The following is a 17343-nucleotide window of genomic DNA, read 5'->3' on the forward strand; positions in this document are numbered from 1 at the left end:
CTGGCTGCAGTTTTACAGGCTGAATTCCCTGTCCTCTACCATACCCTGTAATCTTTTCTTTTGTGTCTATTTCCTATCAACTCACGATGCTCTTTAAAGATTCTGCACCCCAAGGAACTGAATATTTAAGCATAATTGAGGACACTAGACAAGTAGTTCCTAAACACGAAGCAATTCTTACTCATTAGGTAATGATTTACCGTTTGCTGTTTTTGTCATTTTCACTAGATGACACAATTCTGGCACAGTTCAGTAATGTCAATGTTACTTACCCTCTGTGTCTGATGCTCCCATTCCTGGCTGTTTCACAGGGTCTTGTCCATTCTGTCCCATCTTTCCTCTGTTTCAAAGGAAAAAAATGGCATCTCAGTTATGATCCCTCAAATACAATGGGGTTTAGCTTGAGGCACCTAAATGTCATTTTGTATTCAGAGTCGACAGTGGATCATTTGTATGGCAAAAATGCAAGTAGTTAATTATGCTATACTGCATTAATTTTAGAATGGGAACTTCATTAATATTCCCAGTCAGTCTAAACATAATATCACAGAAATCAACACAATTTATTTATAAACTCATTTATAAAAAAGTTGAATTCATGAATTTGTTAGATTTCTCCCACTTAAAAAAGTCTTTCAAAACACAGACTACTTTTAAAAATGCTGACATTAACAGAAGACTACATGATATATATATATATATATATATATATATATATATATATATATGAACTAAATACAGTCAAACATATCTTAAACATTTATCCTTTTCAATTTTTAACATAAGAATTATATATTTATAAAAATGAAGTGTTACATGTTCTTTAGTAAGAAGGTAAATACTGAATTAAATAACACATGGAAATAATTTTGTAGCTTAAATAGATATTTCTTAAATGAGAACAAGTGGCTAATAGATATAAAATTCAACATTGCTAATCACAGGTAACAAATCAAAATAGCAACGAGATACTACATTACTCTAGTAGAAATTTGTTGACATATTAAACAAATTCTGTCAAGAGTGTAGAGCAGAGAGAAGGCATAAACACTATTTTAGAAATTTTAATTAATATAGCCATTGTGGGGCTGTGGACAGTATAGACGTTCATCAAAAATTAAAAGTACAACTTATCAGTGTGCCATGATCAATGCAGAGACTCATGATACCTCAAAGTACTGAGAATGAACAAAGTATTATGTTCTCCTAAATGTTACATCTGTTTCACTCACCTTAAGTAGGATGAAAAGACTATGCAAGCCAGAGGATGCTGCAAATACTATAAAATGCTATCTCCTGGCTATGACACAACTTTTGTTGTCACAAATAGTATAAAATATGACAACCACAAAAACCCTCAAGTTAATACTGGAATAAAGACTTTTGCAGTTGATAAAGAGCAAAAGTCCAAGTACTACATGACTTTAAAGTCCTACAGAGGGTGGATATACATACAGTGGGAGTACAATAAATATGTTGCAGATATCTATACTTCAATGTTTATTGAAACTCTGGTTACTAGGATTCATTGATATCAGTGTCAAACCCACTGATGTGTCAGTAAAAGACTCTCTATGAATGCATGAAGAAAATGTGCCGGATGTACAGCAGAGACTCAATTTAATCATAGTCGTTAACTGACAATCACAGATGACAGAATGGAGTCCTGTCATTTGCAGCAACAGGAGCTAGAATGCAGTGAGCTAAGTGATATAAGCAAAGCATTGAACAATAAATACTGTAAGAGTTCACTCTTATTTACAACCTAAAAATGTCCATCTCACGTATACGAGAGCGTTGTTACCAGAGGCTGGCAGGGTAAGGTTGGAAGGACACAGGGAAGGCTGGTTAATGGCTTTTAGTGACAGATCAATAGGTTCTGGTATGATATTCTACATCAATCTGAGTGTAACTAGGCACTCCAGAAAGTTATAAAAGGGATTCTGTATGTCTTCACCACAAAGAGTTGAGAAAAGTTTGAGAAAATCTCTATGTTAACTTTGGTTTAAAGATTACATAGTGTGTGTGTGTGTGTGTGTGTGTGTGTATGTATTTACTCAAATTTTATATGAATTGTATCAATAGGTATGCTTTTGTGACAATTGGAAAATAAAAAACCCTACACCTATAAATTTTAGTAACATCAACTTTCCATTCTACTCCATGAATATTTTTGGTTCTTTCTGTGTTTCCATGGGTGTTAAATGAACCACTTCTACAGCACACCGGTTGCTCATTGCTTATGTCTCCTGTCTCTCTCCATGAAGAATGTAAGTGAAATGACTCATCCTTCCTTCACAAGACAGCAGTGGGATAGATCTATGAAAATTGAGCTGTGTCTGAGCAAAGAAATATTCCATAAGTACATAGTGTTAAATTAGGTAATACACATAGTCATTTTGAATTTAGTCAAAAATTTACCTCTGACTTTTAGTTTCTGCCTCAAAGGTTTGATCAAGCCAAGACTTGACAGTACATAAAAACAGTAGCATTAGAATTCTGGCTGGTTACCAGTCAGAAGGTTGAATGTTGTTCCTTGTTGCCTCAGCCAGAGATACAATTCCACAACATACAGTGGACTTTGGAATTGCCTTTAAACATGCTTAGGTTCCTTCTTAACATGATGAAACAGAACTTTAACATACTAAAAGGGCAAATCAAAGAATGCCTCAACACCCAGTTTTCTAGATAGCAATTCTGATACAGAATGTTTATTGATAATTCTTATGTCTACAAGATGTTTCCGATTGGCTGACATTGTCACTCTAAGAATCTAATTGTTTCTTTTCAGAAACTGCTTAAAAAAAGATTCTTCTTGTCACTCAGCCTGTCTATCCCAGACAAGAAGCTAAAATGTCACTGAAAGGAAGGAACAGATTCTATTTGTTACATTTATCATGGAGTGATTTAAACGGTGATTTATTTTGTGTCCATATGGTGAAATGATTGTCTCCCACACAATTTTGAGAGACATTTGTTTAATGAGAAAAACTTAAAATAAGGGGAAAAAACCCAAGTTGGGAATATGGTAAGCTTTAACCTCTGATATTCAGACATCAAAGAAGTAAGATATTTTTTCTTCTGGAACTTTTAACTTTTAACATCAGTGTTAAGTTGTATAGTCTGAAATTTATAACCCAAGTTGAAGATTGTTAGATTGTTTGTAGCACAGTCTTCATAAATTCCTATAATATTCATAGTCTAGAAAGACACATAATAAATTTGCTTAAATTTTTATTCCAGCAAAACTATCAAAGGCAAAATATTAATAATATCAGATTATTTTAGGAATTATTTTCAATAAATAAATCTGATTAAATATAAGCACTTGTATTAAATCCACAGACTAAATCTCAATATAAGAAAAATCTCTCAGATGAACTTGTAATAGAATAAGAATTCCTTTACATTAGAAATTGTAATTGAAAGCTCTAAAAATCATTGCATTATTCACTGTAACAATCTGGTTACCTTATTATTTTACTTTCTTAAAATTAATTAATATCTTAATTATTAGAATTACTGTGGGGATCAAAGGAAATATTTCCATAATATTTTGTATAAAAATAATAAATTCTTTTTTCAAAGAATTCTTCCAGTTTTGGAGAAGGCTTCACACAACTGGCAAGCATGAAAAGACTGTTCACTGTCCTTTAGATGCTCTCTGTCACAGCAAGTACACTGTGCCCTGTAGCACAAAAGCAGCGTGGAGTGGGGTGGGGTGGGGGTGGGGAGGAGTGGGAGTTGGGGGTGGGAGTGGGGGAGATGGGCAGCACAGGAGCCCACAGGAATACCTGTGTCCAGGGCAGCTCAGTCATTAAGGGTCATTTTTATATACTTTCCATGTGGCATGAAACATCATCCTTTTTAACATTAGAAATTGCCAGTCATGGTTCAAGGTCCTTATGAAAACATACCTTAGGCCACACATGCTGTGGCCCAGTTACAGATCTGGATATCCTAACAGCAGTTTCTAACCCACGGATTCCTTTGTGGAAAGCAAAATGAAAGGTCTAGAAGTTGAGTTGGAGACTGAAACAGATATAGTCCACAATTTACCCAAATCCATTCTACCACAATTTGCTTCGGTTTTGCATATGAGTTGTAAAATTACTGTCATGGAGTTTAATATACTACGAATGAGCTATACTCCCAGCTCTAGAACAAGTTCTAGAAATCATGGGGAGGGGGAAAGACACTTCAGATTCTTCCCTTTTAATTGCAGAGAGCTTTAGAGTAGAAAAGTCTAAATGATTGCTCCGATTTGTCATTTGTTCCCAAGATGATATGAATTCTTCAAGTGGGAATTTTTCCCGATTTGAAGAAAATCAATCTACTATGTTTAATGTCAAATAGCAAAGCTGGTATCTGCTCACTGTGTGATGAAATTTTCAGTGTTCTGCTCTGAGCTCTGGGCTGGCCTATCTCAGTTATTATTCTAACAGCTTCTATGTTAAATGGAGGCAGTGCAGATGAAGTCATCATGCTAGTAATTTGTATTCATCCTTAGAATGAATTGAAATAAACCAGTCATCCATGCAACCGACTCTTCTGTCGACACCGGTACTCCAGACATCCAGGGGGACAGCGATTCAGACTTGAATAATTACCTTGTTTTTCTCCTGTGAAATGTTAAGAATGGATTACTCATGATGCTGTTAAAATTGTACTTTTGTTTTTATGAAAGTACCACTTACATCCTTGGGATAGGAAGTAGATTAGGCTCCCCTGCCACACAGCTGCTTCCTTCACTGTCCACGCTATAACCACTGCCAACGCTGCTGCTGGAGGAGACAGTGGACACAGAGCTCTCTGCAGGCCGGTGGTTGGTGGGCTTTGCTGCATGACGTGGGGAGAGTCAACACCACAGTCAACAAGTGAAGTTCACTTTTTTTTTCTCCAAATGTAAAAATCACATAAGTGCATAATAGTCATAGAAAGGACTGGCAGAAACAAACATATTCTCCCTCCCACGACCTGCCTTTCCTTTTCGTCTCTTTAGCCAGAAACGCACACTGGCAATAGAGAATTCCTTCACATTTTTACTATGCATGAACAAATTTTACTGAGAGAAACATACCCATATTTAGACTCAGATAGTATGTTATTTCCCCACAGTTTTTATTTTCACATTACAATAAGGCTGTGGCAAACAAAGGGGAAATTAGGAGACTCACAGAGAAAATATTTTAGGAAACTCTGGTACTAGTCATAACAGAATTAAATAAATTGAGTAATTACTTATTACTCATCAGTAACCAGATAATCTCCATAGAAGGGAAGTGCATGACCGAATAGATACTTCACATGAAGCTCTACCAATTCTCTGGGTATTTTAATATCCGTTTTCAATCTAAAGGTGTTTCTTTCCCTTAGGCATTTTGTAACTGATATGGGGTCTTGTTTCAGAGTTTTCATGAGCTTGCATCATGGATATATGAGTTTGTGTGCCCATAGAAACAATTGTGCTGTACTTCTTGCAGTAGGAGGATAGCCCTCAAACCAGTCAGAACTCTAGAGGGAAGTGAGTTCAGGGCGGGGTTTGCCATGCACAAAGGATGAGAAGAAAGACTGTCTGCTCACAGTTTGAGGAAGAAGTTGTTAATCTGAAGCTCTTGCTCTGTGTCTCCTGCCACAGAGAGTGACCTTTTTCCTTTCTGATCTATATGCCCACCCTGTAGATCCCCTAAATCTGAGCTTCTGCGTGTGTGACAATGCCAGCACTAATGATGACCTTTTAAAGATGGAGGTGAAGGGTGATACCAAACAGGGGCAGGCAGTTTGTAACCCTTCCTCCGCTGCCCTTAACACCTCTTCTTTGTTGGGATTTATAGTCTATGGCTGTTCAGTAGTGGCTTTGAGCTTACCTGGTCTTTGACAGTGAAGCTATTTGGGTTCTAAGTCTAGATGTGTTAGAAGCTACAAGATTAACATCTTTTCCCTCTCTAAGCACAGCCCTGTTGGATCAATAAAGGCTCTGAGTTGAATGCGTTCATGCCAATAGGTGAAAGGTTAAGAATCATTTTATATTGTGAGGTCTAATTGTATGTTTCTTAATAATATGTATGTGAACATGATGAGTCTTAGTCTGGAAAACTTCTAGCTGATAAAGCCAATACAATGAAAACTTAAAGAAATTGTCTGGGAAACTGATGACAGGGCAGCTACTATCAGGTCCAGTAAAGTGTTTAACTTTACCTCTACACCTCCCTGTCTCCATTACAGCAATAAGATGTCCTAACAAGCTACCAAAGAAGTGTATATCTATTCCAATGATAGTAGAAATCCTTTCCTTGAACTGGAGAACAGGAAGAAATTTTCATAAAAGTCAGTTACCTATCTGAAGTGTCCAAGTTGAAAACAGAAGTTTTCAGTTAGGAGTGGCAGTCACCAATAAAATACTAGTTACCTATCTAGGTATAGAATTGTATAAACAATAGGTCTAACTTTTTGTTTGTTTGGTTTTCAAGACAGGGTTTCTCTGTGTAGCCCTGGCTGTCCTGGAACTCACTCTGTAGACCAGGCTGGCCTGGAACTCAGAAATCTGCCTGCCTCTGCCTCCCAAGTGCTGGGATTAAAGGTGTGTGCCATCACTGCCCAGCTTGATAGGTCTAATTATTTGGTAAATATTGTATTCAGTTTATGTAAAGAAGCCCAGACTGCCTATTTAGTGTTAATGAAATATTTTAAATGGGTAGTTTAAAATATGAAGGCAATATGACTAGAATTTTAAATTATGAATATATATATATATACAGTAAAGCACATAATCAATGAATAATGGTTCAGACTATTCCATTAATTTAGACAAATGAAAGTCGTCGTGCTCTAAATTGACATTAAATAGTCCTGCCCCCTAGGTTTTTAATAGTGGATAGTACAACATTGAAAGAAAACATTAATATCACCAATGAAAAAGCAAACAATCCTCATTGTACCGCTTTCAAAGGCAATAATAATAAAAATGAGAATTTAAAATAATTTAACCTTACTCTGTCAAGATAGTTTTTGCACACTACATATCAGAACTGCAATCTTATTGACCATGTCTACATGTCAGCTTCGGTTATCACCTGCTCCTGCATTCCCACTTCTCTCTTCATCAGAACAACTCCTGAATCTGCAGGATCCATTGCACATGATCATAGTATCATTTATGGAGATGATCACCTCCTGAATAACTCTTGGTACCTTACCGCTATGTCAATGGTAATCCTTAGACATTTGACTTTGAACAGTGACTGAGAAATATCTGATGAACAAATGAAGGAATGAATGAATGGATAAATAGCCGGGCCAGCATGGCCAAACCAAACACGGAGGATGCTGTAATGAATTACCCAGCAGTACTTCATTTTAACCATAGTGTGTTTTAAAGACATTACATACAGTTCTAATTAAGAGTGGCATCTGATTTAGAAGAATTGTACTTTTGTTTTGTCAAAGAAACCTTTGAAATCAGCTTTTTGTAGCTTATTAAAATAATGACAATTTTATCTGGTATTCCATGTGGAAAAATATAATCTGCCAGCGAGATTTTAATCCTAATGCTCTCAAAAACTGGTTTGAGTGAAGGAGATATTTAGTGCTCGTATACTAAATGCTGGAAGGCATTGTTCTTTATATAACAGGCACTAAGAACAGATCGCATATGAATACTTATGTTGGAATGATGAAAGAAAATAACACTCATAAAGTTATGTGGAAGCAATCATCTTTACAAATGCTAGACTCTATTAATTTCTTACCCTGCTAAACAGGCAAAGAGCTTTGAATTCGATCTCAGTATAGTGTTTCTTTGTTTTTCTGCATTTTGACTAAACTAACATAGAACCATTAAAAGCTTGGTCTTCCATTATTTTATGATTTTAAAAATATCAGCTTAAAATAGTCTGCCCCAGCTTTTCCACCCAATTCTTTTAATCAGAGTTTCAGAAATCATATAATGCTGTCCATAAAGATATGTACCTCTGTATTACATAGTAAAATGATCTTTTCGCTATAGAGGAATTTTAATCCAGCAAAATGGCTGCTCTAGCAAGGGCTCACATCCAAAGACTTTCTAGGTCTGTGTGATCTGGCTGGAATAATACCTGTAATCCTTGTGCCCAGAATACAGATATACCCTTAGTGTACACTTTTCATCCTAAGCAATGATGTCTAATTGAGGGAAAGACAAAGTGACTGAATTAGCACAGAAGGAATGAGTCAGAGATTGAAAATGTCCAACTTTTATGAGAACAGACAGGGAAGAGGGGTGACTTGAGTGGGCAATACACATACAGAGAAGGGGGAGAGGGAGGGAGGGATGAAGGGAGGGAGAGAGAGTGAGGGGGCCTGGGGGAGGCTAGATTGAATCAGTTTGGAGAGGAGTTTTAAGCCAAAGCAGAGGAGTTGAACCAGCCAGCCATAGTTCAGGATGAACTAGAAAGAGCTTATTCAGCAGTAAGTTTCCGAGAGGACGACTGCAAATGGTAAATAAATGTTCCGTTTTCATTTCACAAGATAACTGAAAAAAATTTAAAAATACGAAACATAGTTTTTAGAATCAGTTTTAGATATCTAGCTTCATTTTGAAATGCTAATTGTGCTTAAAAAAAGTTATTTACTTTTGGAAAGGTTGACTGGTATACACCCATGATGAGAAAGGTTGCTGATGGGGACAGGATAACTTCTGAAAAAGTCTATTCCTTTTTGATAACCACTTATTGAGGAGGCATTTCAGGTAAACATTTTACCTTCTTGGGGGCAATTCAAACCCTTTAAAAATATTCTTTAACTTCTTCACTGTCTCTATCTGTTTTATTGTTTGATATTGTTATGTTTTATTACTTATTGGTGGCTTATTCTAATTAAATATGATACTGTCTCTTTGTACGTCTGTCTGTCTTCAACTAGTTTTCTTTGCTGGGATGCCCCGCCCTCTTAGTCTTGACTACGCAAAGCTATCATCTTAGCTGCCACTAGATGGCAGCACTACGTTCAGCGACCTCAGTGAATTGCAGAACTGACTGCAGCTGTGGAATCCTGCCTATTAGGAGCTGGTTAACAACACTAAGGTCACCTACTAGAGAACTATCACTTACCTTTAGGAAATCTAATCTCTGCAAAGATTAATGACTCACTAGATCTCACACTTAATGAGAGAATTTAAATTGCTAATTCTCTTTTATATTACAATTAGTTGTCACAAACACCTTGCAATGTTTTGTTTTGTTTTGTTTTTTGTTTTTTCTATAGACTTTGCATTCTGTAGACTTAGCCTTGCTGCCCAGAATTTGGTATCTCTGGTCTTATAGCTGGTGCAGCAAAGACTTCTTTGCCGGTATTTCCATAATAATTTCTTATGCGGGTAATCCATAGCAAGTTCCTCATCTACTTGCCTTATCTAACTCTACCTCTTGTGTTTACAGACAGTCTGTAGTCCTTTAAGAAGGTTTGAGATTACAAGAAATGAACGAATATTTTCTTTATTATAATAGTGTAATGATAAGATAGAACTATTCATTTGTTTCTGAAATCATGTGTTCTAAGAATTGTTTTCTAAATACCTGGTTTTAGAGAACTTTTCCTCCTTCCCGCCCTCCCTCCTTCCTTCCCTTCTTCCTTCTTTTCTTCCCCCCTTCGTTCCTTCTCTCCTTCCTTCCTTCCTTCTTCCCTCCCTTCTCTTCTTCCTTCCTTCCTTCCTTCCTTTCGTCTTTCCTTCCTTCCTTCCTTTCTTCCTTTCTTCATTCCTTCTTTCTTTCCTTCCTGCCTTTCTTCCCTTCTTCATTTCTTCCTCCATGCTTCTGCTGCCTTTAGTTTCTGTACTTCCTTTTCTGAAGGGATTTGCAGTTTTTTCTCACTTCCTGAAATACTTATTAAATATGGAATTGAAAATGTCGGCCTTTAAGTTCAAATACAACTAGCATTATTCGGTATGTCTCCCCTTGAATTTTGTCTGACCACGTTTTTGAGTCTTTTCCATTACCGTTCAGGGTTATTAATTCAAAGAGCGATGCTCCATTTTATATCTTAGAAACTAAATCTCAAATCAATTCAGTGCATTTTTAAATCAAAACTTGAAATTGTTTTTTTTTTTTTGTATTTTATAAAGTGGCACAGAAAGCGTCCACACTCTTGTTTGCAGTTGGCCACATAGCCCATAAATTTTCACAATAAACATTATTGAAAAATAAGCATCTCTGACACCTGACCCAATCACTTGTAAATCCTGGAGTTTAACAATTGGGGTGAGGATGTCACTGAAACATCTTGAAAAATATACCAGTTTACTGCATAACAGTCAGTAAGAATTTTATAAAAGAACGACTGGCGTTATTTATATCATTAGGCAAACCGTGATTCATGGAGTTCTGCTGTCTGTTTTCCTTACAGACACGGAAAACTTAAGTTACTCCACATTCACAGAGCCTCTCCTAGAGATGGAAACAGATATAAAAAGTATCCTTTGATATTCTCCAGGAAATTGGAAATGCACTTAATCATGTTTATGTATCCTTGTTTCCATATGTATTGTCTTCACAAATGAAAAATTTAAGGTATTTAATCGATCAACTTGCTCTGTTTTTATGCAATACTACCAGTAACTGGCAGGTAATTCCTATACTCAATAGCCATCCACTTTGGCATTATAGAAGCAGAACAAATGGTCCCGTTGGGGTACAGAATTAAGAGTATGCTTTAACATTACAAATGAGAGTGAAGTTAATTTAAAAAAGCCACAGCCAGGAGCTTTTCTAATATAAATTGTCCACTATGGCTTATATAATACAGTACTTGCCTTTATCTTATAATTTTTTTCTGTTGTTTTTTTTGTTTTTTCTTTTAGAGGCAAGGTTTTTCTGCGTAGCCCTCACTGTCCTGGAACTCACTCTGTTTACACCAGCCTGGCCTTGAACCTCCTTTCCAGCTATAATTTTCCTTTTAAGATGTCTTCCTTTTCTGTGAAGCATTAATTCAGAGCTGATTTGGAAAGACAAAAAACCTAAATACAATTTAAATTAGCACTAAAATCTCATAGTGCATAGTAGAATAAAGTTTGATTAAGATACCTTACCTAAAATAAAAAATGTCAATTCAGGTTATCTTGAATAAATCTAATTATAATTTAAAGTGCATTCAGGAAGGTTGAATGAACCAAGATTATGTCAATTGCACTTTTGTTTTGTCACTAAGACATTCATTCAATAAAGAATTTTATCAGTAAAAGACGGATGCTAAGGAGATCATATTTAAATGAGATAATATAATGGTTTCACTTTCATGGGTAGCTCTTAATTTTTTCAATATTAATTTGATTTGACTTTGGACAAATATCATCTCTCATGTTTTGCTGATAATATCCTTGTATTACAGTGTTAGACATATATTTCTGGCAACTGATGATCAGAGAGAAAAAAAATCCAGAAAAAAAAGAGACTGCTTAGTAGTATGCCAACTGATAGGAAAATTCTTCTAGAAACAGCCGTAATTAATATTTTGATGTTATCCTCAAATGAAATCCACTATTTTTAATTATCTATTTGTACTTGAGATAGGTTCTTATACTCCTCAAGCTGAGTTAGGAAGGCGTTAAGATAGACAGCCTGGAGCTTCTGGTCCTCATGTCCCACACATCCAAACACTGTGGTGTGGTTACGGTTTTGGCCACCAGACCATTTATACTGCATTTGTGTTGTTCTACAAATTGAACTCAGACCCTCATCCGTGCTGGGGGAGCATTTCACCACATCACCAGCCTGTAATGTATAACATGTAAATGTATAAAATTCAACTCAAAGGAAATAAAGTAGTGCATTTCTAGTAGGAGTGATAAATTAATAATAGCAAATAAGTGTGTGTGGTAATACTACACCAAACACTGACTACTACATTTCATATTCTTTACATTTATTCAATGGTTGTAAAGAGGAAGCTAAGAAAATATTTGATAAATGTATGTATAGAACTTGGAGAACTAACATCTTTTTAAAATTCCCAAATGATGATTGTTAATCTCTGCTTTTCTGTAGCTGGTTCCAATAGATTGCAGAGAGTCTGATAAAGGTTCAGAGCTGGGCCAGAATATATAATTGCCTACTACTATTATTTTGATAAATGGACATAGCATTAGACTGGCTCCTTGTGATTTGTCATTATAACTATAGATTAATGGGCCCCTCAACCCTCTTCAAAGAACAGTTTAGTTATAGTAGATGGTGATTAAAACAAAGACCCACAACAGGCCAAGACACGGAAAGTAGGAGACTGAAGAATGAATGGCCCTTGATGGAACAAATATTTCTCATCTCTACTTCCCAATGTTCAGAAATCATTGCTAAAGAGAGGGCATAGAACGTGTAATCGCCAGAGTCGGTAGCTGACTACAGCGAGCCTGTATCTTCTGGACACGGTAGAGCAGCTACACATATGTACTCACAGTTGGTGTGACAGTATGCACAGAACCTGTGTGATTCAAGCCAGACCAAATTTCCACAGAGAGGGACATGGGCGTGAAATTTCATACACATTCAGAGACCTATTGGCAGTTTTTTTTTTTTTCTGCTGGGAAAAGGAGCGTCAGCTCTCTCTAAGAGTTGTAGCCCTGTTAAGTCAGTCATGCCCCAGTGGAAGGACACATATCCAAGAATATTTGTGCAGCACCAATTGTGTTAAAAACTGGATACAGAATTGGATGAATGAGGAAGGGGATCTGGGAAGAGATGTAGGAGGAGCAGATACAATCAAAACACACTATGCAAGACTGTCAAATACTATTTTTAAATACAAATTTTATTTCCAGATATTTCTAAAGTTGCTGAAGTTTGATTGCATATAAACTTCTTGTTGACTACAAACCAATCTCCCTTTCAGATGAGCTTAGAGAAAACGTAGTTTCTCCTACTTCCCAATTCTTCCCAGATACTGATACACTGGCTATTTAATAAATATTGCTAAACAGGAAAGACTCCAGGCAAAGATTTCAGTCTATGTTGTTTGCTGCAGTAATACCACAACTTGAAGACATTCTGAAATGGAATGTGCTTAAACAAATATATGTATGAATATGTGTAACAATGGGCATGGGAAAATTCTGCTCCCTCTTTATTGGATGGCAAGAAACTTTCAATGTTTCTTTTTATTCCTTCTTATTGCTGTTTTGAGAGAGTGTTTCACTCTGTAGCCCAGGCTGGCCATAACTCATGTTCTTCTATTTCTCTTCAAAATTGAATCAAGATGACAATGTTCATTTCTCCTATTTTATGCTAAACCAATTAATTTTTAATAAATAAGAAGAGTAAAAAGATGATATACCTGCCTTTCAAGATATGAAGAGAAATGTGATTTATTTTCCTGTTATAATTGCACTATTCGTCCGCCCTGGGCTTGGGACAGCATGATAAAATCTGATAAGGCAACTGACCAGAGTTCAGGAAGAAGAAACAATGAATATGGACACATAGTCATAATTTAAATAAGTTGATGCCCAGGGAAACATGAAAATTTATAAAAAGTAAAAGACATATTTTTGAAAGTCTTAAGCATTATTAAATGACACATGAACAGGATGACCTGAAATGTACTAGAGGTAAATAAGACACAAGAACTTGAGAGTCAAATGAGGTAAGGAGGTCTTGAATAGGAAGTCCTTGCTATTCTGTCTTTGGATATTATAAAAAATATGATTGTGTGTAACAATTTGCTTGGTAGATCTTTACACATTGGTGTATCTTTAAAAGCACTTAATATTTCTACATGTTAAAAATTACTTAATAATTTCCAGGGGAGGGGCTCATGAAGTCCTACCCCTTGTTGAGAAGTCAATTGTTGGTTGTTAGAGGAGGGAGACATCTTTTTTCAGAGATGTTGTCTTTGGAGACAACTCATTTTCTAGTTGTCTCTGCATTCATGGATGTAGCTGGTCCTATACCCATGAACACACAGGCAGTACTAATTGTACTCAGTCAGCTTAAAGGAGAAAGCAAGCATTCAAAGTTCGGAGGGAAGTAGGGAAGTCATAGAGGAATAGGGAAGAAATCATATGGAAGAGCATGTGGGTGTGAAATTGATCAAAACATAATATCCTCAAATTATACATAATCCCTGGGAATTTATATAGGTTAAACATATTGTTATTTATCATTGCAAAGTTTATGAAAACTTGCAAGGATTGACATTATTATCTAAGATATGATGCTCTGATCATATGATCACATGGAAACTCTGTAAACTTCACTGTACAGGAGATAAAATGAGAATGAGAATGAAAACTCCTATTTTTATATGAAAGTTCGACTTCTTGTACAGGGCACTAAAAAGAAGTTTTTTACATTCTTGATGAGTGGTCACTTTACTGGTCCTGTCTATTATTAATTGTATTTTTGGTATACTTGACCACAAGGAAGAATATGGATAATGAATTCACATGAATATAAATATAAATATTATCTCAATACATTTAAACAAATAAGATAGCAATCAAAATTGTGTATTTCTGATATTATCTTCTCAAACAAATACTTTGTAATGAGCAAAGCCTACAAGGATTATTGAGAACTAATAGGGAATGCAAATTGATATCATTTAGCAAAAGCTTTCTTGACAGTCATCAACCATCAATCATTTAATGATGCCTGTCATTTACATTTTGTTTCTTCAGAACCTGCTTCATTCACAGTGTTATGCCTCTAGTGACTAACCTGTGGTCTAAACTAGAAAGTATGTTTAACACAAAAAATGTACTTTTCTCCTTGCTTTGAACAAAATAAAAATAAAAACTATTTTTATGTTACACCAAAACTTAGAGTAAATGATGATAACTGGCAGGCATAAAACAATATGAATATATTCCCAGAGATTTGTCTCTATATGAAGCATTTTAAATATTCTTATAAATTAATAGTAAGGGAGAGTGAAAATATTAACCCAGTAGTTATTTACTTAAGTAATACCATTAGCAAAAAGAACACATTAAAACAACTAAAATTAATAATGTATAATAGATTTACCTCTATTAAAAGAAATTCAAGTCAATGCATTGTAGAAATGCCTATTTTTCTGTTTCTTAAATGAAAACATGACCTACAGAACCAGAAAGCATGCAGTTCTAAAAATGATCTGTTCAATTAGGAAAAGCAGAATCTGCTGCCACAATCTTCTAAAGAACAAATAAGACAGACTTTTTTTTTCACTCTCTTATATTTTTATGAAAGGCATACATGTCTCTGACCTTTATCAAGTATCTTGCTTATCTCTTTTTTAAGCTTTTACAATTTGTAATATTTAATTACTTAATATTGGTACTATCTACCAATTTATTAATTGTATTTTCGGTATACTTGACCACAAGGAAGAATATGGATAATGAATTCACATGAATATAAACATAAATATTACCTCGATACATTTAAACAAACTTAAGATACCAATCAAAATTGTATATTTCTGATATTATCTTCTCAAACAAATATTTTGTAGTTTCTTGACCTTCAATTATATATTAAACATGTATTTCAGTAGAATAAAAGTGTTATGTGATGGTTTAATCTGACACACCTAAGGATTTCTCTCACTATATTCCATACCTTCAACTCCTCTCACCTAGCCCAATGGAAAAATGATAAAATATGGTTTTAGAATATGCGTATAACATGTGTAGCTCAAACGTAGTAAAAGTTTCAAGGAATTCTGGGTCATTTGATATTGGATTTAGGCCATAATGCTAAGTTTCTGCCAACAGCATTTCTGGCAATCCTTTCCCCTTCTCTTGGCCGTTCCATGTTTCCTCCTCCTGGATGAGAAAGCTCTCGGGATCATACTCACATCTCAGCTTGTCTAACATCCCTGCTCTGTCTCCACTATGTTCTCTGAGTTCCATGATTCTGTCCTTCGTTTATTTGCCTGCTAGAATTCTGCAGTTCCAGGCTTTTGGTGCTAAGTAGAAAACAATTTGCTGGAGTCCAAGGTAAAGAAATTTATGTTTTTCAAACTTGGTTTCATGATTAATGTTTGTAGGAGTTCTCAACCTGTAGGTCACAACTCTTTCACATGGGTCATTTGAGAGCATCAGAAAACACTGTTGTTTACATAACAATTCATAACAGTAGCAAGATTAGAGTTATGAAATATAAGCGACAATAAGTTTATGATGGGGAGATCACCACAACATTTAAAACTGTATTAAAGGGTTGCAGCATTAGGAAGGTTGAGAACCCCTGCAGACATAAGTAATATTTAATGCTTCTCTGTTAAAACTGGGATTTCTTAGATTGTGGAACAATATTCTCATTTTTATTATTTAGTCCCAAAATTAGTCAGTATACTAATATATAGCATCCTTTAAAACAAGTTTTGGTGGTTTTATATATAAGGCCAGGGAATGTTGCTAGTCATATGCAATTAAGTGAATAAAAATTCTCAAGGTTGACCAAAGCAAATGTTGTCAAGGACTTGTTGGAAAGCCATAGCTATGACTAGCAAACAATGAAAGTACCCGTCGGTGGGGAATGACGCGGTCTCCTTCAGGAAAGAAAGTACATTAATAAAAGCATCGTATGGTCATAGTCGCTATCTGTGATTCTGAATAATAGTAAAGATTTCTGGTAATAAATTTAAATGCTTACAATATTTGAAAGCTCACATATAATCATTCTAAAATGTGGAAATTCTCAAAAAGGCACTTTGATTTTCACACACAAAGACTGCCCCCGCCCCTCAGAACAGGCCCAGAATGGTGAAAGCTGAAACGTTTGAATGATTTGAATATTGATTTTCTCAGACCTTTGGGGACAGGGATATTTACTCTGTAATATGTTTGGAATGTCAATTTTCTTATAATTTCAAACTGCCAAGGGTTTTATTTTTAAAATCTGGCTTTTTATTTTTTTTGTACAAATACATCAAGTTGAAGAATGCAAAATTTGTGTTTATTAACCATTTACACACAAAATTAAGACAACCCAAACCCACAAACAACCATTTGATTTGTCTTCTTGTTTTGTTTTACTTTGCCAAAGGCCCTGTCCTTTTCAGAAATAGAACGTACTTAACACATTCTAACAAAACTAATTTGTCTCCTCTGAGTCAGAAAACAAAATGAGAGATTGGTTAGCTACTAACACTTGTAACTAACAATTCTATTCTCTCCCCGACTACAAACTCTCCCAACCAGCCACCCACTACCTACCAATTTGCCAAGAGAGCAACTCTCACAGAGCCATGGCTTGTTAGGGGACATAGCATGCAATACCCTATTATCAGGTGCCACAATGAACTATATGGACAGAGGGATCTCCAGCTGTTGAAGCAGCTTCAGGCTTTGGTCTTTCAACTGGGCCAATCAACAAACGTGCACCTTTATCT

At 35.5% G+C, this 17343-nt stretch overlaps 1 protein-coding gene across 1 annotated transcript in view; it reads right to left on the reverse strand.

Moving 5' to 3' along the window:
* The window catches only part of Pclo (piccolo presynaptic cytomatrix protein), a 335880-nt gene that overhangs the window by 45960 nt on the left and 272577 nt on the right, over positions 1 to 17343 (reverse strand). Inside the window, exons 21-22 of the mRNA XM_052172403.1 lie at positions 4698 to 4839; positions 273 to 340 (exon numbers count right to left, since the gene is read on the reverse strand). Coding sequence (XP_052028363.1) covers positions 273 to 340; positions 4698 to 4839 — 210 coding nt within the window. The remainder of the gene's footprint in view (positions 1 to 272; positions 341 to 4697; positions 4840 to 17343) is intronic.

This window comes from Apodemus sylvaticus, chromosome 2 (genome assembly GCF_947179515.1).
Source record: "Apodemus sylvaticus chromosome 2, mApoSyl1.1, whole genome shotgun sequence".
Classification (NCBI taxonomy): Eukaryota; Metazoa; Chordata; class Mammalia; order Rodentia; family Muridae; genus Apodemus; species Apodemus sylvaticus.